The following is a 24,824-nucleotide window of genomic DNA, read 5'->3' on the forward strand; positions in this document are numbered from 1 at the left end:
TTACTTGTGCTACTTGAATGATTTTGGAATTTTATTTCATGCCAAGGTATATGTTATGTATAGCTAAATGGAAAATATATCTGAAAAGGGGAAAAATGGGGGCTTTCACACAAACTGTCTAGGTGATTGCTAAAGTAAACTTGAGCCAAAATAAGTAATAAAAAAACCATAATGTTTTAATCGTATAAAAAGCACTGTAACAATAAGCAAGATAACAAAAAGCCCGTAGTGTCTGTGTATAAAACAAGACGCATCGGGGCTGTGGGGCTCCCATACAGGGCTGGGGAGGTGGCCCCTATTCTTGGGAAACAGGCCTGGCTTCCTAGGAACTGGTCCAGGACCCTGGACGGCATGTCAGCCTCCTGGACTTAAGAGGCTCTGAGCCGAAGCCTCTAGCTCAGGCTGCCCAAGGCCCCAATAAGGGAGAGAGGCTAAGAAGGGGGAGATTGTGTATATCGGAGGAGAGGGATGACTGGACCAGGCTCTGCATCTTCCATCCAGCCACTGCCACCACACCCCTAGGCTATCAGGCTGATCTGGCCTCTGGCTCTGTCCAACCAGCCACTTTTCCTCTCAGAACAATCGATAAAGCAAATGCTTGGCACCATGCTGGTGAGAGTAGGAACAAGAGGATCTTGGCAGGCACACACTGGGTGCCAAGCAAGACTATGCACGAGTTCCTAGGGGGTTTCAGGATGAGGAGCATCTCTCTGGGGGTCCAGCCAAGAGAGAAGAGTTTATCACAGCGTGCCAGGAAGCCTGTGCCCAAGCTTCTAGAGGCCCAGGACTGAACACCAAAGTAAGAAACTGGCTTTTCCAGGGATCCTCACTGCCTCCCCACTTCAGCTTCCCACTTGGCAGCTGAGGACACAGTACAGGAAGGATTTCTGCTGACATATAAAAGCTACTGGCCCTCCTGGGGCAATGACCAAGCACCATCTGTTGACAGGGCAGCCAGGGAAAGAAGATGGGGCCCTAACGCTTTCGGAGCAGGATAAATCCCTCTTGATTGGCCAAGTGCCCTCTCCCTCCAAAGAGTCCTGTCCAAATTGCAGAGTGGGGGTCCCATGCCCAATCTTCTCGTCACTCAGGATGAGCCGGGCTCCAGAAAGCCCCATAACACAGTAAATCCACTTTTTCTGACAATATCAGTCCCTCAAGCCAACACTGCAGCCAACTTCTGGTATTTATACAAGATTCCCCATGTTGGAAATTGTGTCTGTAGAATCGTGTGTAGGTGAAAGGCAGAGCGGCCTGTGGTCATGTAATATTCCCCACTTCCTCCATTTCATTAATATCCGCTAAGAGAGGGGCAGTCAGGAGACCTAGGTCTGTGGCTGCTGAGCAAGCCACCTCTCCTCTCTGGCCCTCAGGAAATAAAGGGGTTGAAAGTTAATGATTCCTCAGTCCCCTCTAGGCGTGAGGGTGGATTTGGAACCTGGAGCAAGCCTAAAAAATAGGAAGGGGAGAACTCACATCCAACAGCAACTTCAGAAACCAGTAAACATTAAACTCTTGAAAAAGCACTGGCCCTGGTGTCCTGACCAGCAGGACAAGGGCTGAACCCGAAGGGCCCAGGCTCAGGGCCTATCCCGTTCCTCACATTCTGGCTGGCTCCCCTGGGCACTCTGCAGCCACACCCGCCTCAGCTCCATAATCTCCTGGCCATACCAGTCATGTAGAGTAGAGAAGCAGGAAGTCTCAGGGGACACGGGGCTCTGCCCCCTGCCTAGGAGGAGGCTGGCAGGGCCCTGCAACTCCCACTCGGCCAAGCCCCGCCCTGCTGGCCTGCTGCCCCCTTCTTCCACCAAGGCCATAGGGCTGCAATCTCTGGAGAGGGAGTAACCATTCTCCAGGTCAGGAGACCAGTGGTCAGAAGCCTGGGGCTTACAGCGGCTGGGAATGGCCTTCCAGGATGAGTGGCGATGCAGGTCCAGGCTGTGGCGGGCATCACGCAACTGGCTCTCCAGCTCACGCACCACCAGGCGCATGTAGCCAAAGCTTGCCCTGGACAGTGCCTTCACCCAGGCCTCCTGGGCGGCTGGCCCATCTGCCGCGAGCAGGTGTGGGCGCACTCCAGGGGCGTCGAAGCGGATGGCAAAGGCAAACTCTTCAGGCACGGGAGCCTCGGCCAACTCCACTGTGCAGCCCTCCAGCACCACTAGGCTCAGTGGGGCCCGGCCCTCTCGACTCTCAAAGGAGAACAGCAGGTTGCCTTTAAGGACAAACCAGCACCTTCGGCCAGTGCCACTGGGGGTGGGTGGAGTCCCTGCGCCCCCCCAAGTGCGCAGGAAGCCTGCGTGGTCTGCTGGGGAGTCGCTCAGGGCGTAGTGGGCCACACTCCTCTCGTTCAGCTTCATGGCTCGCATAAGAACTGTGAGGTGAGAGAGGCAGACACAGATCAGAGGGAGGCAGCCCTTGTGTCCCTGTGGGAAAAAGAGCACTGGCTCTGGAGAGACCTGGGCCCCAGGCCTGTGGGCTCTTCTCACTTGCTGTGCCCTGAGGCTCTCAGTGTTTCATCTGTGAAATGGGCTAGTCTCCCCTGCCTTTTCTCTCAAAGGGCTATTGTGAGGATCATGCAAAAAACTGGACATCAGAGGACTCAGAGAAAAGGATAATGTGATTGTATCAGACCAGGAGGTATGGCAGGGCTTTGACAGAGCTGTTTAAAACCCAAAGGAAAAGGCATCAGCTGAGCTGAAATGGACCCCAAACTCATAAAAACCATTGTGCTTAGACCATCCCCTAATCTGAGGGCCCCTTAGCTCCAACCCTGAAGCCACACATCCAGGGTTTCTGTGAGCCCTGTGGACCCCTGCTGGCCTCTCATTTGTTAATGGCACAGCTGTCCTTTAGTAGCCTTCAGGGCCAGATAGGGCTGGGGTGGGGCAGGCCTGCCTCATTCCTCCATCATTGTGGGTTCAGACAGGGACCAGCTCAGTAAATAAGAGCGAAGTACAAACACAGGGCACGGCTGAGTAGGATCAACCTCAACCACTGAACGTTGGTGCCCCACAGGTCACAAGTGGCATCTCATCCAACTGTCCTCCTGACTCAGAAAACTGAGGTCAGGACAGTGAAGGTGAACTGCCCATGGTCACACGGCCAGTGAGAAGCGGAGCTTGGTCTCCTGATTCACTCCCACCCTTTGGGAGCAAGTCTTGGCAATGACCCACTTACCAGCAGAGCTCACTGGGCAAAGGCAGGGGCCTCTCTTGTCTGGCCACACGGCTCAGCCCTTTGACCATGTGGTTTCTGGGACACCTGCAAAAGAATTCTCAAAGCCAGTCAACCCATCCTAAAGGATGAAAACTCCTACTCAGACTTTGGGGCCAAATGAAACCACCACCTCCTCCAGGAAGCCTTCCCTGAACCCTGATAATCGCCCCCCCAACCACCACGGGACCACCCAGGCCCTGAACTTACGGGCAATTTAAGGAGCTGAGTCCCATTGTCCTGACCATCACTGTTCAGACCTCACTGCCCTGCCCTCTAATGCTAGGTCAGAGTTAAATGCCCTCATGGCTTCTTGCTTTTCCCTTCTAGCACTTGTCACAGTTTATTTGTGGTCTTCAAGTAAGCTAATCTGAGAGGCCTGTCCTGATCACTATGTCTAAGGTGGTACTGATCACGAAGGTGCTCTGATCTAAGGTGACCCAACCAGCAACCCCCTCACTTCTGTTTTCATCCCGCAATGATTTCCTTTGTGTTTACACCGCTGTCCCCAGCCCCAGAATGTCTCCCAGTGTAACCCCCAATATCCAGCCCCTTGCAGGGCTTGGGAAGGCCCTCCGAAACTATTTGTTAAAATAACTGTGACTACAACAGTGGACAAAACAAAGTCCCTCCCTCCTGGAGCCTACATTTCAGCGGGGGAGACAGGCTGTAAAAAAAAGACAAAAAAAAATAATAATTAGTGAATTTTTAAATTAATTAAATAATAAATAACGTAAGGACCGGTCTTGACAAGGGCTATGGAGAGAAGCAAGCAGGGTCCTGAGATGGGGAAGGGCCATTCTCCGATGGTGGTCGAGGAGAAGCGGGGGTGGGGTGGGGGGAGAACACAGATGTTTCCTCGAGGAGTGGCCTCAGCTCTGGGGCGCGGAGAGGGGATCCGGAGCCCACCGAACTGTCTCCACACCCCCTCACGGGGACAGGCGTCTTCCACCCACCTCCCCACTCCAGGGATGCGAGGCCCGGACTTCAACCCCGGCGGGAAGCCGGTGCACCGCGTTTTTCTGAATTCTTTTGTTAGAGGAGCGGCGGGCTGGGGCGTGGGACTCCCTGGCCGGTGGCCACCGCTGGGAGCCCCTAACCCGCTGTCGCCCTGAAACAGGGTCGCCTCACCGGAACTCCCCGGCGAGCGCCGCAAACTCCGGGTGCGGCGGCCGCCTCGGTTTCCCTATCGCGCACGGAGCTGTCCCGCCACGTCCCCGCGGGCCACGCCCTCCCGGAGGCCGCCGCCTCCCGAGCCCGCCGGGCCCGCTCTCACCTCCGCGCCCCCGAAGCCCAGGAGGACGACCCGCGGGGTGGGTTGCGGCCGCGGCCAGGGGCGATTCCGGCTCGGGACCCCACGCCTCCGCCCGGGCCGCTAACTTGGCCACGGGAGCCGAAAGACCCTGCTTGGGCGGCTCGAGTTACCGCCCCCGCCCCTCCCCGCCCACGACTCACTAGGCCTCGCGATCCGCGAAGCCGTCCCGCGATCCATGCCCGAGGGAAACTGAGGCCCGACAGGCCGTGACCCGCCTGAGCCACAGTGCTGGTCAGTGGCGGGAGGCCTCGAATGCAGAGTCCCACCTCAGGCCGTCCGGGGGCCTTGGACCCAGTCCACCTCCCAGAGAACTCGGAGACCTTCCCTTTCCCCCTCCAGTCCCCCTCTCCCCGCCCGGCCCACTTCTCCCGCAGAGCCAAGCCTGGGACGGCCTCGGCCCAGACGCCTCCTCTGGGCGGGCTCCTATCCAGCCCGCGAGGCCCGGCCCAGCTTCCCAGCCACCCAACCCGGCACCTGGCGTCGCCCGGACCTCTGCTTCTGGGGATTATCCATTTCTGCTTCCGCCACTCCCGCCGGCCTGAAACGCACTTCAGCGCCCAGACTCTGCCTGGAGTCAGTCGACAGCTAGGCCTGCAGTGAAGGTTGCAGGAGTGCACAACCAAACGCAGGAGGCTAGGGTTTCCCAGCAGCCCTGGAAGCCGGTGAGCTCAGAACACCTCCCCATGAATTTGCTGGTCCCCACGTCAGAGTTCTGCCCTTGCAGTTCCTGCAGCCTAGAATGCGCTTCCTTCTCAAGCCTGCCCCTCGGCTCTAACTCCTCAGGGCTCCTTCACATCATTTAGGTCTCAGCTCAAATGTCCCCTCCCTGGCCTTGAGAAAGTAGCCTACCTGCAGGTCTCTGTCACATCCCTGGGTTGTATTTTCATTATAGCACTAACCACTTATAAGAAAAGCTTCCCTACGCTCAGGCTTCTATTTCCTGTTTATTATGTCTCCCCCATTAACTTTTATTCAGTTAATAATAGAAACCATGGGCTTCCCTGGTGGCGCAGTGGTTAAGAATCCACCTGCCAATGCAGGGGACATGGGTTTGAGCCCTGGTCGGGGAAGATCCCACATGCCGCAGAGCAACTAAGCCAGTGTGCCACAACTACTGAGCCCGCGAGCCACAACTATTGAAGCCTGCGCGCCTAGAGCCCATGCTCTGCAGCAAGAGAAGCCACCGAAATGAGAAGCCCGTGCACCACAATGAAGAGTAGCCCCCGCTCGACACAACTAGAGAAAGCTCGCCCACAGCAAGGAAGACCCAAGGCAGCCGAAAAATAAAATAAATAAATTTTAAAAAAGTAATAGCACCCATAATAAATGTGCTAGAAGGCAATAAATTTTGTGGAAAATATAGAGCAGGGGCAAGGAGACTGGGAGTTGGGGCAGTAGGGCGGTTGCAATTTTCAAAAGAATGGTCAAGGTAGGGCTCACTGAGAAGGTGACATTTGGGAAATACTTGAAGGAAATGAGGGAGCCAGTCGTGCGAAAATCTGGAGGAAGAGTATTCCAGGCAGATGGAACAGCTAGTGCAACGGCCCAGAGGCCTGTTGTGTTTGAGGAACTGCAAGGGGGGGGGGAGGGGGGCAGGGAGGAGCAGCAGGAGGTGGGGTCAGAATGTGTGGCCTGGGGCTCTGTAAACCTGTGAGGGCTGTTACTCCAGGCTGAAATGAACACGGTCTTGAGCTATGTTTTAAAGCAGCGGTCCCCAACCTTTTCGTCACCAGGGACCAGTTTCGTGGAAGACAATTTATCCACGGAAGTGGGGAGCGGGGGCGGTGGGGGGCTGGTCAGGCGGTGATGCGAGCGACGGGGAGCGGGGAGCGGCAGATGAAGCCTCATGCTTGACCGCCGCTCACCTCCTGCTGTGCGTCCTGGTTCCTAACAGCCCGTAGACCGATACCGGTCCGCGGCCCGAGGGTTGAGGACCCCTGTTTTACAGGATTTCTCTGGCTGCTAAGGAGAGAATAAATGTGGGTGGAAGCAGACCGGTGAGGAGGCTGCTGGAGTAATACAGGCAAGATGTGATGGGGGTTGGGAGAGTAGAGAGAGGTGGCCAGATTCAGGATGGGTTTTGAAGGTAGAGAGTGCAAGGTTTGCAGAGAGGTTGGATGTAGGGAGTGAGGGAAAGAGGAGGCAAGGAGGACTCCAGCGTTTTGGCCTGAGCACCTGGAAGGAGAGTTGCCATTACCTGAGACATGGAAGTGGCAGGTGTCTGGGGCCAGTTATGTTTGAGATGCCCAGTGATCATCCAAGTGAAGGTACCAAGAATAAAGTGCTTGTTACCTAGCGGTTGCTCAATAAGTATTTGATGAATGAAAGAGGAAGGAATATGCAAAGTGCCTGGATAAGAATAATGGGTGGTCCGAGTATTAGGTAAGGAAGGAGAGTCTCCTGGCTTTGAAGGAACTGTGTCCTCCACCTGGTTTGCTTTCTCCCACCCATCCTCCTCGTGGTGCCTATTCATCTGCCACTACTGTTTTTGAGCGGCTTACTACGGGCCCTGCTTCAGGGCATTCTCCCATTTTTCCTTAAAAAAGCCCCCAGCAGGTATTCACGCCACAGCTCTTTATTGAGCATCATCTATGCACTATCCTCGCCTTCAGGGAACCCAGCAGAGGTGAAAGGACTAGCTTCACGTGAAGCCGCAGTTGGCTCGTGCCTGCCTCGGGGGCGCGCAGAGCCGGAGATCGAAGGAGGTGGGGCTTGGGGATGTTCCGAGGGCTTACTGGGCCGGTAGAGGGCGGGGCAGGACGTTGCTAGGGGGATTCTGTTAGGTCCTCCGGGGAAGGTTAGGCGCAGTGAGGCCCCGCCCCTCTCGAACGCCGGAAGCGAATCAGGTGACTGCGGTGGTGGCTGGTTCCGGAGACCGAAGCAGGCGGCTTGGAAGGGGTGAGTGTCAAATGTGGACGACTCTGGTTGGGGTCCCCGTGGTGGGCCGCTGGGCCTGCGGTCTTTGGGGACGGGGGGCGGCAACCCAGACCTGGAGGGAATACGGAGCCTGGTCCCGGCCCGCCGCTTCCGTTCTTCCTGGGCGTCCTCGAGCCTGTCGCTGCCTCTCTCTGACCCCAGTCTGGCAGAGGGCCGCCCTTGGGCGCTCGGGGTTCCCAGCAGCGCAGAAGGGGTGCGGTCTAACGTCCAAGATACCTTGTTTAGTATTTCCTCAGGAAGAACCCAGGCTCGGGGAAGTGATGGCTGGGGTAGAGGGGGGGAGCGGTGAGAGGGCTTGGGGACCCAGTGTGGGATCCACACCCAAGGTTAAGGGCGGCAGGGCTAGCCAGGCAGCAGTGACGCCAGTGCTTTTCTAACGTTTCTTAGCTTCCAGAGCCCAACATATAGAGCTGGTAAAAGCAGGGCAGATCTGGTCAGGTCCCGAGACGCTGAGTCCAGAGCGATGTTGCTGAAGACAGGTACCTACACGGATGGGGGTGGCTTTGGGAGGGTAGGTGACCAGTTGGGGGTGGGAGCTACCTGGAGGAAGTTCCAGTCCTGTGGCGTCTGGGCCTCCTTCCCTGATGTGGGTATGTGGGGAGACATGTTCCTCTCATTCCTGGAAGTGGGCCAGGAAAGGAGGAAGTGCTCCCCACCTAGGAATCAGTTCCCCTCCAAAGAGGCCTCTTCCTTGCGCACCCCCTCTACCCCAAAGCACAGAGGCCCTATCTTATTAACATCAACATGTAATAAGAACAGCCCTGTAAAGTCAGTACAGTGATTCCATCTTGCAGATAAAGAAACTGAGGCCCTAGAGGGAAAGTGAGCTGGCTGGGTGCAGGTCCAACCGGCTGGCCTCTTAAGCCCTTCTGAAGCCTCTTGGGTGTCTGTGGAGAACAAAGAGCCCTGGATGGGACTCAGGAGACCTGGAGTCTGGCTACACTGTACTGTCAAGTTCTGTGTGAATGGAGTGGGGGGAGCTGGTCAGGGTATAGAAGGGATATGACCTCAGGGTGTTAGTTTTTGATAATTCCAGCACTGCTGTGGTAACAGCAAAGTGGGAATCCGGGCCTCAAACACGTTGCCCCACCCCAGGCACCGTCCACCCACTCACAGCACTCCTGGAGCCAGGAGTTGCAGGAAGAGCCCATTCCACCTTAAGCGCGAGAGTCTAGTTCCCCTAATGTGCAGGCCAGCAGCCTCTGCAGGGCTGGGCAGCACGTGGGTGGGGTGGGGTGAGGGCTGGAGCTATAGGAGCCACTCACAGTTATCCTTCCAACCCCCTGCAGTGCTCTTGCTGGCCTTGGTGGCCCAGGTGCTGGTTCTGGAGAACGGGCTCCTGCGGAAGCCACCCATGGGCTGGCTGGCCTGGGAACGCTTCCGCTGCAACACTGACTGTAACGAGGACCCAAAGAACTGCATCAGGTGAGTAAGGTCGGCACCACCCAACAGGCTTGCCTAGGGCCCTCACAGAGTGGGAGCAGCGAGTGGGGGTCAGCTAGGAAAGAGGGCAGGGTTAGAGCCCCCCATCCCAGAGAGAAAGCAACCAGAGGTGACTTTTGAGACCTCTGACACTCAGCTTCATGACCAGCTTGGGGCCTCTGTGGTGACCTCAGGCCTGTGGGGCAGGGACCCTGTGGTGGACGCAGCCGCTGAGATAATGGAAAGAAGGTAACTGTTAAGGGCCAGGCCGGACCCCGCATGCTTCCCATTGGCCCGGTTCTGCTTCTTGGCTTGGGGGCCCCGTCACTCCTCTTGCTCCACCCTGCTCATGGCTCATGACATAATCCTTGGTACCCCTCACACTTGTTACCTGGCTTAGTCCTCGGCTGACAGCAAGGCCATGGTACTTGTAGGCTGGATTCACACTCAGAGCATCTAAGAAGTTTGAAAAGCTCTGAGGAACGGGGGGTGGGGTTAAGGTTAGGCCAGTGCTGGGCCACTGAGCAGCCCTGTCCCCCACCCCTCGCCAGTGAGCGGCTCTTCATGGAGATGGCTGACCGGCTGGCACAGGATGGATGGCGGGAACTGGGCTACGAATACCTTAACATCGATGACTGCTGGATTGGTGGACGTGATGCCAAAGGCAACCTGGTGCCTGATCCCAAGCGCTTCCCCAACGGCATGGCCTTCCTGGCTGACTACGTGAGCCCCACCCCAGCCCTGCCCCTTGGCCTGTGGGCCAGACCGCTCTTTCCACCCCATCCTACTTAGGGCTCATTTCTGTAATCCCTGCTTGAGAACTCACAGTCTGGTGGAGGAAATAGATACATGGACAGGTAGTTTTGACCCACTGTAGTGGGTGAGAGCAAGGAAGGACATCTTATTCAGCTTGGGATTTCAGGAAGGTTCTCCAGAGGAAGCAATTCTTGAGCTGATACTAGAGAGATGGCATTCAAGGGAATGGCAGAAGCAAATGCCTAGAGGCCAGAAACAGCCCATGCAAGGTGTGTGTGTTGGAGGGAGGGGAAGTATCATGGTTGGCAGAGGCCAGGCCAGCAAGCTGAGACCCTTTCCTTTGGGCTTTAGGAAGTCATTGAAGGTTTTTATTTATTTATTTATTATATCTTTAAAATTAATTAATTTATTTTTGGCTGCATTGGGTCTTCATTGCTGTGCACAGGCTTTCTCTAGTTGTAGTGAGCGGGGGCTACTCTCTGTTGGGTGCGCAGGCTTCTCATCGTGGTGGCTTCTCTTGTTGCAGAGCATGGGCTCTAGGCTCATGAGCTTCAGTAGTTGTGGCATGCGGGCTCAGTAGTTGTGGCGCATGGGCTTAGTTGCTCCGTGGCATGTGGGATCTTCCCGGACCAGGGCTCGAACCTGTGTCCCCTGCATTGGCAGGCAGATTCTTAACCATTGCGTCACCAGGGAAGTCCCATCATTGAAGGTTTTAATGGGGCGTGGTCAGATGTGCCTGGGAGGTGGCTCCTTGAGGTGCTGCCTGAGCCCAGTGTGTTGTCAACCCCCCACAGGCTCATTCCCTGGGCCTGAAACTGGGCATCTACGCGGACATGGGCAACTTCACCTGCATGGGTTACCCAGGCACCACGCTAGACAAGGTGGTCCAGGATGCTCAAACCTTCGCGAAGTGGAAGGTGGACATGCTGAAGCTGGATGGCTGCTTCTCAACCCCCGAGGAACGGGCCGAGGGTGGGTCCCACAGCTGGCTGGGGGCCATTAGGTAGACAGGGAGGGGTGGCCATGGAAGGCCCCACAGTGCTCATCTGTCTGTATGGCCCCTAGCGGGTAGCATTTCCCAATTCCCCTCACCCAGGGCCTAGGGGGATCTTGGCTCCCAGGCTCCCTAAAGATGGGTTGGTACCATGCCCCTACCTGGGAAGTGTTTGCAGCTCTGGGTACAGGGAAGCACCTCCTTGAACCGTAGTTTCCTCCCATTTGGTGGGAGGTTTGGGCTGAGGCCCCAGATTTCATCTTGTGTCTCTTCATCCTAAAATGTTTGGGTTGGACTTCTCCAGGGTACCCCAAGATGGCTGCTGCCCTGAACGCCACAGGCCGCCCCATCGCCTTCTCCTGCAGTTGGCCAGCCTACGAAGGGGGCCTCCCCCCAAAGGTAAGCCATTCTGTGAACCCACCTGGCAATGCCCCTCATACCCAGGCCTCCTTGCCTTCTATGCAGTCAGGGCTCCTCTCATCATAGTTGCTCACATGCTGATTTGTAGGTCTAGGAAAGGGTCATAAGTACCTGAGGGGGCCTGAGCTAGCCCAGGGTCTTAGAGGAGACACTTGTCAGGTGGGCTGAAGGGATGGGTATCCAAGGCATGGGAACCATATGTTATGTGCTGACACAGCACCCAACAAGCAGTCAGAATCCTGGGTTTTGCCGAGTGGGCTAGGAGATCCAGAAGGCTGGTGAGGCCAGGCAGGTGGGGCCTGGCCTCTGAAAGGCCTCGTGGGCATCTCACCAGGGACCCTTCAGCATGTAGGGTGCTAGAAAGGGTGGAATCAGACTTGCAGACCCGAGGGAGAACCTGGCAGAGGGTGGGACTCACTGAGAGAACACGGGGGTGGGTGTGTGGTAGGGAAGGTTATGGTATGCCAGCCTGGGTCCATACCCTGGGCTTGGCCCCAGCTGGCGTGAGAGGGAGGGGTCGGCTCCTGGCACTAGCACGCATGGAGGAGAGGCCGGGCAGCTCCAGAGCAGGGCCACTCCCTCTGAGGCCTTCCCCATCCTGAACACGCTCAAGGTCTGTTCTCTTCTCCCTTCCCTACCCTCTATGTCTCCTGCTGAGGCTCCCCAGCCCCTTTGCAGGGCTCTAGGCAGCAGAGTGTGACTCTGGTGTTGGACTCTGCCTTCCCCCCAAATCCAGGTGAACTACACTCTGCTGGTGGACATCTGCAACCTCTGGCGCAACTATGACGACATCCAGGACTCCTGGAGCAGCGTGCTCTCCATCCTGGACTGGTTTGTGACCCACCAGGACATTCTGCAGCCGGTGGCAGGCCCTGGGCACTGGAACGACCCAGACATGGTACCAGCATGGAGGGGGATGGCCCAAGGCCCACTGCCCTATGCTGTCTTCCTGGACGCTGACTGCCAGGTTCTAGACCAGCATATCAGAAACGTGTCCTTGAACCAGCCGTGCTGGACTTGCCTTGGGGGCTTACAGTTCTGTTCCCAGGGCCCCACCCCACCTCTTGGATCAGAATGTTCAGAGAGGGCCTGGGAATGCCCATTGTTAAGTCTTCCCAGGCAGTTCTGATGTGTCTTGAAACTTGAGAACTTGATCTGTAGTGACTCTTGTGTGAGACCTTATTCCTGCATAGGGTAAAGATCACAGATAGTCCACACTCTCTTGCCACCCTTCCCTAGACTCTTTGCCAGGTCTGCCTCTGACCCCTCTCTCAATGCTCTGTATTGTTACCCTCCACAGGCAGAACTGGCCTCTCATACCTACCTCACTCATAGCCCTGATCACTTAAATTTCTTTGCAATTTATCTTACAGTTTTATAGCTATCTCTTTAGTCAACGAGTATTTACCGTCAGTGATGATTATAATAATTACAAATACTAGGCCAGATGGAGAGGTGCCTGGAGAAACAGAAATTGACCTGCTTTAGAGTTCCAGCTCCAGCTCTGCCACTTACCTTGGGCACGTGACTTAATTTTTTCTGTGACTCAGCTTTGTCAATTGGAAAATGGAAATAATAATAGCAGCTGCTATATATATAGGGTTGTTTTGAGGGTTAAAAGGATGACCCTTTTTTTTTGTTTTATTTTTTTTTTCAGGCCAGCACATGGCTGATGTTGCAAACAGGACTCAGCTCCCTGGGGCTGGAGGGGAGCTGACCTTCATTGACCTATTAGGCACCAGGCCCAGGGCCAAGTCCTTTTTTAAAAATTATTTTATTTTTTGGCCATGCCACATGGCATGCGGGATCTTAGTTCCCTGACCAGGGATCAAACCCGCTCCCCCTGCAGTGGGAGCGAGGAGTCCTAACTGCTGGACCACCAGGGAAGTCCCCAGAAGGATGACCCTTTAAATGTCTGGCATGGTTTGCACATATACAGTGCTTAGTTAAATTGGTGTCACTAAGTACACAAGAGTGTTGAGCTGGCAGTAATCGTTTGTGTCCTGTTGGTGTATTGGTTGCGCTGAGGACGGGAGTGCCCGTTGGTGTAGTCAGCTGTCGTTAGGGCAGGTGGGTGGCTAGTGGCAGGAGCAGAGACTCTGTCCGGGTCTGGTTTACTACCATCCTGGCTGTATTTCTTGACTTGCATATTCCAGTTTATAAACGCTTTTGGCAACAGGATCCATTGGATCCTCTGAACAACCTGTGACATGGTCAGAGCATATTATCACCCCCATATTCTTGATGGAAGAAAAAACCTGAGGCTCTGAAAAGTGACTTGACCCACCCCAAGGCCACGCTGCTGGGGAATGGTGTTTGCAGAACCAGGGCCCGCACCTGGCCATCCTCCCCCATCTCTGTCTTCTTTTGCTACAAGTTTAGGGTTGGTCCCCGCGCCCACCGCCCTGAAGAGGGCAGAGCTTAGCAATCCTCTTTTCTGCCCCCAGTTGCTCATTGGGAACTTTGGCCTCAGCTTCGAGCAAGCCCGGGCCCAGATGGCCCTGTGGACGGTGCTGGCGGCCCCCCTCTTCATGTCCACGGACCTGCGTACCATCTCCGCCCAGAACATGGACATTCTGCAGAATCCACTCATGATCAAAATCAACCAGGATCCCTTAGGCATCCAAGGACGCAGGATTCTCAAGGTACTGGGGGTGTGGGAGCAAGGAAGGGAGGCTGAGAGACTGGGCTCCCCTGGAAACAAGTCTGCAGGCCAGAGGTTCAGGGGTCGGGACTGGGCCTCTGAAATCCACTCAATCCCTCCTAGTTGCATTCAGTCGAAGTCTCTACTGGGAGCTGCTTCGACTGTCCCTCACTTGCCTGGGTAAGAGCAGGGCCAGGGCAGGACAGCTTGTGGGATTTGGGGAAGGGAGACATCACCACACATGCACAAGGGATCAGTGTGGCCCCTCGGTTTGGAACTACAAAACTTCTGCACAAGTCTGTGATGGCTGGCAGAGAAATAGGGCTTGCCTTCAGAGTTTAGGAGTTGTTTGAGCCATGGAGTACAACTACTACTAGTACTAGTGTAGACTAGTTGTTGAGCACCTAGTGTGTGCTAGACATTCTAGATACATTTTCTCAGAAGGTCGATGCTCCTTCCCTGTTTTACAAATGAGGAAACTTAGACTTGAAGGGTCTCAGTAACTTTATACCAAGGCCACACAATTGGTAAGTGGTACAACAGGACTAGATGCCGATAGTGTCACCTCAAAGCTTGTGCTCGTTGCCCAGATCTTTGCCTCTCTAGTAAAAGGAAATCTACACCAATATAGAAAGCAGCTGCTGAACTGGTGATGCCCAGAGGCGATAACTAATCCTGCCAGAGGGGCGGATGGTGGAGCCAGGCCCAGGGGCCTTCTGGAGGCTGTGGCTTCACCCTCCTGGCTGCTCAGGGCAGAGCTCATCGTTCTAACTGGACGGTGCCCTCCAGTCCAGTGCCAGGGGCTGTCCATGTCTGTCTCTCCCGTTATCCTGTAAGCTCTCTGAGGCGGGACCTCATGCAGCATTTATCTGTGTCCTGGCGTGGGGCCTGGCACAGAGTAAGTGTCGGGGAGCGTCTGCTGAGTCAGGGAAGGAAGGATGGAAGGTGGAGTTAAGATGAGTTGTGTGCTGGAGGGCTGTGGTTTCCCCTCCAAGCTTCTGCCTGACATGGAACTGTGGGCTGGCGAGACCCAGAGCTCAAGGGCGGGTTGGGAAGGGAGCTTCAGGGCCTGCTGAGCAGGGACCCCAGCCAGTAGCCATGTTCTGCGCCAGGAGAAATCCTACATTGAGGTGTACATGCGGCCCCTGGCAAGTGAGGCCAGTGCTATAGTCTTCTTCAGCCGCAGGACAGATATGCCGTATCCCTACCGGACCTCCCTCGCCCGGCTGAACTTCACCAGCTCCAAGGTGTATGAGGTGAGTGCCCTGCTACCTGCAGCGCTTTGGGTTTCCCTGAGGGTGTTGCTGGGTCCTACTCATACGGGGGCCCCTTCACTCACACACCGTCCCCTAAGCCGTGGGCCTTGGGTCCTCTGGCTGGTGCTGTGCTCTGCACTGGTGTTTTCAAGCTACACAAACGACTACCTTGTGTAAATGAGTCCCGTCAGCCCCCGAGGCCGCGTGTTTCCCCTCTGCAGTCTTGCTGGCACATGTCTCAGGTTCTTGGTGGGCTGGGCCCTCACCACTGCCAGTACTTGGGCATCTGTTGGCTTTGCCAGAGGGGAAGTCATGGGGACTCGGGCTCCCACTTCTGTAGGGCATACTGGAGGGTCAACACAGGCCAAAGTGCAGGCTCTTACATCCCCTGGAGTGGGGGGCGGGGGGGGTTTGTCCCTGTGCAGCCATTCTTAGGGTGGCATAGTGCTGTGCTCCCCCCTGCAGGCCCAGAACGTCTACACGGGTGACATCATCAGTGGCCTCCGGGATAAAACCAACTTCACATTGATCATCAACCCTTCCGGGGTGGTGATGTGGTACCTGTATCCTATCAGGAAGCTGGGGACGCCCCAGCAGTGAGGAGCTGGGACGTGTGACAGGCTGTGGCAGCACCACTGAGCCCAGGCCACGGAGGTTCCACGTGCTGAGGGCCAGTAGGTGGGGTCGTCTTCTACCCGTCAGACCCAAAGTGCAATCTCAGGGCCGGGTTCTACGCCCTGCACAAGTGTGAAGTCTCTTGGAAACTTGTCTTGGGGAGACTTCCTGTGGCCTCTCTGGCCTCTACCTCATCTGTTCAGCCCCATGGATGTTGCTGAAAACTCGGCCGGCCTCCTCAGCCCCCATAGGCAGAGGCACCGATACTTGTCAGGATTCTAGCCTCTGACCTTCTTTTTACTGACTCTGAAATCAGGATTTGGAATTTTCTTAAAATTAGGAGTGGAGCTCTGACCTCTTGTCGGGAAGTCCCATGAATTATTATGTGATCAACTTTCCTGCCCGGAGAAGGCCTTACAGGCTGACACTGCCTGGGAGTGACCTTGGTTCCTTCGGGTCACCAATAAAGCTGTTCTTTAGTCAAGTAGTTGTAATATGGACCTGGGGCCAGGGGCTGATCAGGTGGGGACTCTGGGTGGCACTACACAAGGTGCTGGTTTCAGATTTCACCTTGCATGGAAGATGTATGGCCTCTTCTGGCTCCTCATTCCACCGCGACCTGCAGACTGTACTTCTGGCCATGCCAGGCTTGCCTCCCGCCCCAGTCATCCCTGCTGTGCCTAGCATCATGGTGGTGGTAACGGCACAGTGAGGCGGACTAGTGATGGTCCCAGGCCCTCTTCCCCACCGCATTCAGACGTTACAGGGTCTGCCAGCCACTACCCGCACTCAGCAGCCCCTCTGCTGCACAGTGAAAGGCCCTTGACCTGCTAAGGAACGTTGCGTTACTGTCTTCAGCCTCTTTCAGCTCCTCTCCCCCTTCCTGACAGGGCTTCGCTCACTGACGCTCCTGGGCTGGGTGCAGCCGAGGGCAGTCAGCTCTGCCTTTCTCCCACAGGGCTTGTGTAGCTTGTCCTCTGCCCACCAGTGCCCCCAGCTCCTCCCTTAGTTTCTCCTCTCCTAACCTGGCTGCAGAGGAGTTTCAGATCCCTCAGCTATGTGCAAAGAAAGGTCCAGGGGCTCTTTGTGTCTTACAATATATATCCTGCCCCTCCTCGTAGGGAAAAGGGTATTAAAGTAAAGAATGGCAGGTTCTGACTGCCTGCCTTTGGTTCCTGTTTCCCAAGCCCTCTTTTTAGCTAAGGCCTCAGGGCACCTGTCTTCCCTAGTGGCTCTTGTTCCCCTCTGGAAAGCTAGCAGCAGACCAGGCTAGGTACCTTCTCCTTGTGCTTTGAATGTGGGAGCACCCAGTGCCTCAGGCTTTGCATGGTCCTGCCCTGTGGGAACTTTTCTGGGTGGATCTCCCATGTTCCCTCCCTCAGGGTTTAAGGTCATTGTATTTGGAGTATGTTATAAAGAACTCACAAACATACCTTTTATAGTGTAATTTAAGATTTCTGGAGCTTCCCTGATTGAGTCTGGGGTCATCAGAGGAAGCTCCCTTTTCCCAGTTGGTGTCTTGAGGCTGTGGGTCACTTAGGAGGACAGAAGCCTACCTCATCCCAGGCCTCTGCCCTTTGAGGTCTGTCACCCTATGCATAGCTCCAGCTTTGGGTCTTGGTCATAGTGCTGGGCAAGCCAAGCAGAATGGTTTCGGGCAGAAACACTTCTTTTGCTAGCCCCAGGAAAGAAATCTTTTCCACCCCTGTGGGATGTGGTGGAGACCACCAGACTTGGGAGTTGGGGCCAAGGACCAGCATGGATTTGACCAGTCAGTTTCTTTGCCTTCCAGACACAGAGATAGTTACATGTCTTTACTTGCTGTATAACTTTATCCTGAGGGTACCTGACTGGTTCTCTCACGTTAGCCTTTATTCTCTTAAGGCACACGCTATCTTCCAGGACATTGTTTTACTCCCTTCCGCCCAAGGCCAGTATGGGACTAAATTAATTTTTCCCAGTTCAAGGCAGCCTTGTCTGGACCCAAGGGTACCCCTTCTGTTTTTTTAAAAAAAATTTTATTATAGAAATTTTTGAACATTAAAATGGTAAGTGAACCTCCATGTACCCATCACCCAGATCCAACAACCATCAACATGTGCCATTATTTCATATCTCTCGTCCCTCACATACTTTTGCATGTAAGCTGGAGTATTTGAGAGCAAATCAAAGAAAACTCTAACCACCACTATGTAGCTCTAACAGGCAATAGGGTCTTGAATATACAATTTTCTTATCCAACAAAATAAAAGTTTTAATCTGATAACCAGGCTGCTTTCAGTTTTTGCCAGGTGTGTTGGGTTTTTGTTTGTTTCTGTTTTGTTTGTTTTGTTTGTTTGTTTGGCTGCACCCTACAGCTTGCGGGATCTCAGTTCTCAGACCAGGGACTGAACCCAGGCCACAGCAGTGAAAGTCTGGAATCCTCACCCATGTGGCCACATGGTGGGGACACACATGTGTCCCCACAACAACTGGTGGGGACTCCCACCAGTTGTCTCAAAAATATTTTTCCATAGTTTATTTGAATCAAAGTCCAAGCAAAGGGTCAACAAAAATGGTCCCGTAAGAACCACCGAAAGTTTGCTCTCTCTAAGACCAATGAAAAGTCTGCCATATATAATCAGAATCAACTTTAAACTCTGGAAATTAACCAAAGGCTTTCAGTAACCCAGAGAGTGTTCAGTCAAGAAAGACAGTAGAATCTTGGTAAGAACAGAAAGCTTTTTAGAGTTTTTAACTTACCCTAGTACCAGATTTTAAGTCAGCTATTTAAAATATGTTCAAAGAGCTAAAGGAAACCATGTCTAAAGAACTAGAGGAGAAAAAAAAAAAGAACTAGAGGAGGTAAGAATGGTGTCTCACCAGATAGAGAATATCAGTAAAGAGACAACTTATAGAAAGGAACCAAATAGAAATTCTAGAGTTGAAAAGTACAATAACTGAGAAAAATTTCACTAGAGGGGCTCAGCAGACATGACCAAGGAGAAAAAAATCAGCAAATTTGAAGATAGGTCTGTTGAAATTAACCTATCCAAGGAATAGAAAGGAAAATGAAGAAAAATTAACAGAGGCTCAGAGACCTATGACACACCGTGCAGCATAGACATAAGGGGACGAGAAAGGGCAGAAAGAATATTTGAAGAAATGATGGCTCAAAACTTTGCATATTTGATGACAAATACTAATCTATACATCAATAAAGCTCAACAAACTACCAGTAGGATAAAGTCAAAGAGATCCATACCTAGACACATCATAATCAAACTCTCAGAAGACAAAGGGAGAATTTTGAAAGCAAGACACAAGTGACTCATCACATACAAGGGAATATACTTTGAGATGAATGAAAACAAGTACACAACACCAAAAATACTAAAACAGAACATACCAAAACTTATGGAGTCAAAGTAGTGACCAGAGGGAAATTAATAGCTGTGATTTGCCTATATTAAAAAGAGTGAAAAGACAACCCTCACAATGGGAGAAAATATCTGCAACTCATGTATCTGATAAGGTACTTGTATTTAAAATACACAAATAACTCGTAACTCAGTAAAAAGACAACCTAACTTCAAACTGGGCAAAGGATCTGAATAGACATTTTTCCAAGGAAGATATGCAAATGGCCAATGCTCAACATCACTAACCATTAGGGAAATGCAAATAAAAACAACTGAGATACCACTTCACACCCAAAAGGGTGGCTAGAAGAGTCAGATAATAATAAGTGTTAGCAAGGATGTGGAGAAATTGGAACTCATATACTCATGCTGCTGGCAGGAATGTAGAACTGGAGCAGCTCCTGTGGGAAATGGTCTGGCAATTCCTCAAATGGTTAAGCAGGGTTACCACATGACCCAGCAGTTCCACATCTAGGTATGTACCCAAAAAAAGTTAAGACATGTGTCTACACAAAACCTTATATACAGATGTTGATAGCAGCATTGTTCATAACAGTCAAAAAGTGGAAACAACCTAAATGTCCTCCAACTGATCAATGAATAAACAGAATGCGGTTAACCATACAATGGAATATTATTCAGCCACGAAAGTAAAGAACTGACACATGAGGATATTAGGCTAAGTGAAATAAGCCAGTCACAAAAAGACAAGTACTGTATGACTCCATTTATCGGAGGCACCTAAAGTAGTCTATAGAAACAGAAAGTGGGATGATAGTTGGCAGGGGTTTGGGGGAGGGGGAAGTGGGAGTTCAATGTGTACAGTGTTTCAGTTTTGCGAAATGAAAATGTTCTAGAGATCTGTTGCACAACAATGTGAGTATAGTTAACAGTACTGCAGTGTACACTTAAAAATGGTTAAGAAGATAAACTGGTTTTTTTTTTACTATATGTATATATATATATAGTAAAAACTATATCTATATCTATATCTATAGATATATATATCTCCATCCCTGAGAGTGAGCCAGAAGATGCCCAGCATTTTAGGGATGGTGGCCGTGAATAAGTCCAGGTCAATAAGAGTCCAACATGGCTAGAATACAGTACATGAGCTCGTGGAGAATACGCTCAGTCTGGATTACAGACAGCAGCATTCCTCAGGAAAGCAACAGTATACACAAAAGGGGAATCCCATCCAGACGTGCACATCTTCCAGCTCTGGGATGCCCAAGAGAAGGAATGAAGAAGGATGGAATTGGGTGTCATTAGGAATGGACATCTTCTCTACCACTACTGGTGATTGTGTGTATCAGATATATCAGAGTCAGATGTCAGCTTCCCATTAATGATTCTTGCTCTATATCCTTCTTTTTCCAGACTCCTGGTAAAATGCAGTACAATCTTGTAATATTCCCTTTCTCCCATTCAATGTTATCCAAACTTTTCTGCCGTCTTTACCCCATCAGATGGCTCCAGGAATAGAGCCATCCTCGCTCTTTCCCAGATCATTCCCATCCATGAAAGGGTGAACAAGAAGAGAGGGGAGAAGAATATCATCTGTCAGCTGGATATTCAGGGTAAAGAGTAAGAATTTTTCAAGTGGGGTGACATCAGCAACATGGCTGAATAAGACAGCCCTCACATATCCCTGCACTCAACAACAATTTGGCATCCATCCACAGACAGAAGTGCCTTGTAGCACCTGTGGGATCCAGCACCAGGTACCAAGAGACCCAGGAGAAGTCTTACCCACCTGTGCATCAGGTAATAGGCATGCGGACCTCGGTCCTGGCTATAGACCCTGCAGTGGCCTGTGAACCGGCTCCAGCCCCTCTCAGCCACAGTGTGGGAGACCCTGGAGAACAATGTCTTAGACAATCACCCACAGATGAACGAGCCTTTGTGGAAGTCCAGGTTTCCAGTGGAGAAGTTCCAGCACACCACTGGAGAAAGAAAATAGAGGTTGGGACACATTGGAGAGGAAAAGAGGAAGGGTTTGATTTTACCCACATCACCCCTCCCCCAAGGCAGCACAGCTCAGTACTGGGTGAGACGTTCTTGGCCGTTGATTTCTCCCACAGGGGAAAGTGAAGCATGCCAGTGCGCACCTGACTTCCCCAGCTGTGTGGGACATTGCCAAAGAGGCACATTCCTCTCTCATGCCATCCAGAGTACAGAGTCGTGAGCTGGCTGATGCCGGGGTGGGAAAAGGCTGGGAGAGTGGCAGATAGGACACTTGGAGGGCATTAAAGGATGCAGATCCTACTAACTGTGCTGCAGACTCCAAGGAGCCTGCCCAGGAGCTGCTGGGGACACCTTGCTTGCAGATCCCCCACTTGGCCCGTAGGCACCTCCAGTGCTCTGTGTGCCTCACCCACTCACACCCCTACCCGTGGCCAGCTCTCTGTGCACACTCCTGATGGTGGTGAGAGTGAGCTTTGGCAGACGGCTTGTAGAAAGCCGGCCTGAGTCTGCAGGCGAGGGAGAGACCACACACTTGAGCTTTAGCTCAGCCCTTGGGAAAACAAAAGGGAGGCTGTCAGCACCTGGCCTGGTGTGTTGCAGGATCAAGAGAAGGCAAACAAGCTTAAGAATTCTGCCACAAGAGGGAGCAAGAAGCATGGTGGAGGTGTATCCATAGATGGTCTGAGAAAGCCTCAGAGTCTCTAGCAGGACTGATGGTAGGGATTTCTCTCCCAAAGTCAGTTAGTGAAAATTGGAGAAGGTGCCCGCTACTGCAAGTGTGAAGACAAAAATGTGAGACTCCAAGGAACGTGAAAAACCAAGGAAACATGACACTACCAAAGGATAACAATAATCTTCTAGTAACTGACCTCAAAGACATGGAGATCTGCAGTTTACCTGATAAAGAATTCAAAACAGCTGTTTTAAGGAAGCTCAACGAGCTACAAGAAAACACAGAAAGGCAATTCAACAAAATCAGGAAAATTATACATGAATAAAATGAGAAGTTTAACAAAGAGATAAATCATTTAAAAAAAGAACCACACAGAAATTTTGGAGCTGAAGAATACAATGAATGAAATGAAAAATGCAATAGAGAGCATCAATGACCAGCAGAATGGAGCAATCAGGGGAAAAAAATCTGTGAATTCCAAAACAGGAACTTTAAAATTACCCAGTTAGAGGGTAACAAAGGAAAAAGAATAAATAAGAATTAAGACTACAGTAATCAAGACAATATGGTACTGGCACAAAAACAGAAATACAGATCAATGGAACAGGATAGAAAGCCCAGAGATAAATCCATGCACCTATGGTCAACTAATCTATGACAAAGGAGGCAAGGATATACAATGGAGAAAAGACAGTCTCTTCAATAAGTGGTGATGAGAAAACTGGACAGCTACACGTAAAAGAATGAAATTAGAACACTACCTAACATTATGCACAAAAATAAACTAAAAATGGATTAAAGACCTAAATGTAAGACTGGACACTGTAAAACTCTTAGAGGAAAACATTGGCAGAACACTCCATGACATAAATCACAGCAACATCTTTTTTGACTCACCTCCTAAAGTAATGAAAATTAAAACAAAAATAAACAAATGGGACCTAATGAAACTTAAAAGCTTTTGCAAAGCAAAGGAAACTATAAACAAGATGAAAAGACAACCCTCAGAATGGGAGAAAATATTTGCAAATGAATCAACAGACAAAGGATTAATCTCCAAAATATATAAACAGCTCATGCAGCTCAATATTAACAAACAACCCAATCCAAAAATGGGCAGAAAACCTAAATAGACATTTCTCCAAAGAAGATATACAGATGGCCAAGAGGTACGTGAAAAGCTGCTCAACATCACTAATTATTAGAGAAATGCAAATCAGAACTACAATGAGGTATCACCTCACACCAGTTAGAATGGGCATCATCAGAAAATCTACAAACAACAAATGCTGGAGAGGGTGTGGAGAAAAGGGAACCCTCTTGCACTGCTGGTGGGAATGTAAATTGATACAGCCACTGTGGAGAACAGTATGGAGGTTCCTTAAAAAACTAAAAATAGAATTACCATATGACCCAGCAATTCCAACTACTGGGCATATACCCAGAGAAAACCATAATTCAAAAAGACACATGCACCCCAATGTTCATTGCAGCACTATTTACAATAGCCAGGTCATGGAAGCAACCTAAATGCCCACCGACAGATGAATGGATAAAGAAGATGTGGTACATATATACAATGGAATATTACTCAGCCATAAAAAGGAACGAAATTGGGTCATTTGTAGAGACATGGATGGACCTAGAGACTGTCATAGAGTGAAGTAAGTCAGAAAGAGAAAAACAAATATCGTATATTAACACATATATGTGGAATCTAGAAAAATGGTACAGATGAACCAGTTTGCAAGACAGAAATAGAGATACAGACATAGAGAACAAATGTATGGACACCAAGGGGGGAAAGCTGGCGGCAGGGGAGGTGGTGGTGGGATGAACTGGGAGATTGGGATTGACATATATACACTAATATATATATAATAGATAACTAATAAGAACCTGCTATATAAAAAAAATAAAATTCAAAAAAAAGAATTAAGAAAGCCTATATGATCTATAGGATACCATCAAAAGAAGCAACCTGCAAGTTACTGGAGTCCCAGAAGGAGAACAGAGGGAGAAGGCAGAAATAACAGCTGAGAATTCCCAAATCTGGGGAGAGAGATCGGTATCCAAGTTCATGAAGATTATAAGTCACTAAGCAAACCCAACTTCAAGAGATCTTCTCCAAGATACATTATGATAAAAAGTGTCAAAAATCAAAGACAAAGAAAGACTCTTAGAGGCAGCAAGAGAAAAGAAGCTTGTAACTTACCAGGGAATCCCCATAAGGATATCAGTGGATTTGTCCACTTTTAATGTATCATCCCATTCTCTCCTGCCCTATAAGCTTATAGGGCAGGAGAGAATGGGATGATACATTAAAAGTGCTAAAAGGGGCTTCCCTGGTGGCGCGGTGGTTGGGAGTCCGCCTGCCGATGCAGGGGACGCGGGTTCGTGCCCCGGTCCAGAAGGATTCCACATGCCGCGGAGAGGCTGGGCCCGTGAGCCATGGCCGCTGAGCCTGCGCGTCCGGAGCCTGTGCTCCGCAACGGAAGAGGCTGCGGCAGTGAGAGGCCCGCATACCAAAAAAAAAAAAAAAAAAAAAAAAAAAAAAAAAGTGCTAAAAGAATAAAACTGCCAACGAAGAATACTTTATCTGGCAAAGCTGTCCTTCAAAAATGAAGAAGAGATAAAGACCACCCCAGACAGAAGCTGAGGGAGTTCATTACCACTAGATGTGCCTTACAAGAAATGCTGAAAGGAGCTCTTCAAGCCGAAATGAAAGTATGCTAATTGGTGACATGAAAACATAGGAAAATACATAACACACTGGTAAAGGTAAGTATATAGTCAAATCCAGAATACTCTGATACTGTAATACAGTAAGTCCCCTATATGTGAAACTTCAAGTTGTGAACTTTCAAAGATGCGAACGTGCGTTCCCATGTCCAGTCATGCAAGTTAGTTCATGTGTCTGGCGTACATTGTCACATGCATGCATCCTCTATAAGTGGTTGTGCTTTTGTGTACTTTACTGTACAGTACTGTATAGAGTACAGTGGTACAGTATCATTATTTCAAGCCCAGGATGTCTGGAAGCAAGCATAAATGCAGTGGTGATGTAGCTGGTACTGCTAAGAAGCACCGAGCGATAACGATGGAGACAAAAATGAAAATAATTGAGAGAGTGGAGCGACAAGAGGAAGAAGTAACTGAAGAACCGAAGAGATTCACGATGCAGGAAATAGCAAGGGGATTTTCTTT

At 51.2% G+C, this 24,824-nt stretch overlaps 2 protein-coding genes across 11 annotated transcripts; one reads left to right on the forward strand and one right to left on the reverse strand.

Moving 5' to 3' along the window:
* Positions 1–151: 151 nt before the first annotated feature.
* Positions 152–5,156, reverse strand: PHETA2 (PH domain containing endocytic trafficking adaptor 2). 8 transcript variants are annotated; one of them, XM_019920717.3, is made up of 4 exons: positions 4,672–5,015; positions 3,864–3,883; positions 3,181–3,264; positions 152–2,374 (listed from the first exon to the last, which is right to left on the reverse strand). In XM_019920717.3, exon 4 carries the CDS (start codon positions 2,367–2,369, stop codon positions 1,581–1,583), a length of 789 nt encoding a protein of 262 aa, XP_019776276.2. In that variant the 5' UTR covers positions 2,370–2,374; positions 3,181–3,264; positions 3,864–3,883; positions 4,672–5,015; the 3' UTR covers positions 152–1,580. The 8 variants fall into 8 exon arrangements, with proteins under 8 accessions (XP_019776276.2, XP_019776273.2, XP_073645327.1 ...); XM_019920714.3 differs by having other exon boundaries at positions 3,427–3,883; XM_073789226.1 differs by lacking the exons at positions 3,864–3,883; positions 4,672–5,015 and adding an exon at positions 5,022–5,156.
* A 2,138-nt stretch (positions 5,157–7,294) lies between these two features.
* NAGA (alpha-N-acetylgalactosaminidase) lies at positions 7,295–16,059 on the forward strand. 3 transcript variants are annotated; one of them, XM_033865924.2, is made up of 10 exons: positions 7,295–7,429; positions 7,856–7,947; positions 8,758–8,893; positions 9,442–9,613; positions 10,441–10,618; positions 10,945–11,039; positions 11,797–11,958; positions 13,508–13,705; positions 14,817–14,960; positions 15,406–16,059. In XM_033865924.2, the coding sequence occupies exons 2-10, from the start codon at positions 7,932–7,934 to the stop codon at positions 15,487–15,489; spliced, it is 1,185 nt and encodes a 394-aa protein (XP_033721815.1). In that variant the 5' UTR covers positions 7,295–7,429; positions 7,856–7,931; the 3' UTR covers positions 15,490–16,059. The 3 variants fall into 3 exon arrangements, with proteins under 3 accessions (XP_033721815.1, XP_033721814.1, XP_033721813.1); XM_033865923.2 differs by having other exon boundaries at positions 7,296–7,429; positions 14,820–14,960; positions 15,426–16,059; XM_033865922.2 differs by having other exon boundaries at positions 7,297–7,429; positions 15,426–16,059.
* The last annotated feature ends 8,765 nt before the right edge of the window (positions 16,060–24,824 follow it).

The sequence above is a fragment of the Tursiops truncatus genome, chromosome 11 (assembly GCF_011762595.2).
Source record: "Tursiops truncatus isolate mTurTru1 chromosome 11, mTurTru1.mat.Y, whole genome shotgun sequence".
Taxonomy (NCBI): Eukaryota; Metazoa; Chordata; class Mammalia; order Artiodactyla; family Delphinidae; genus Tursiops; species Tursiops truncatus.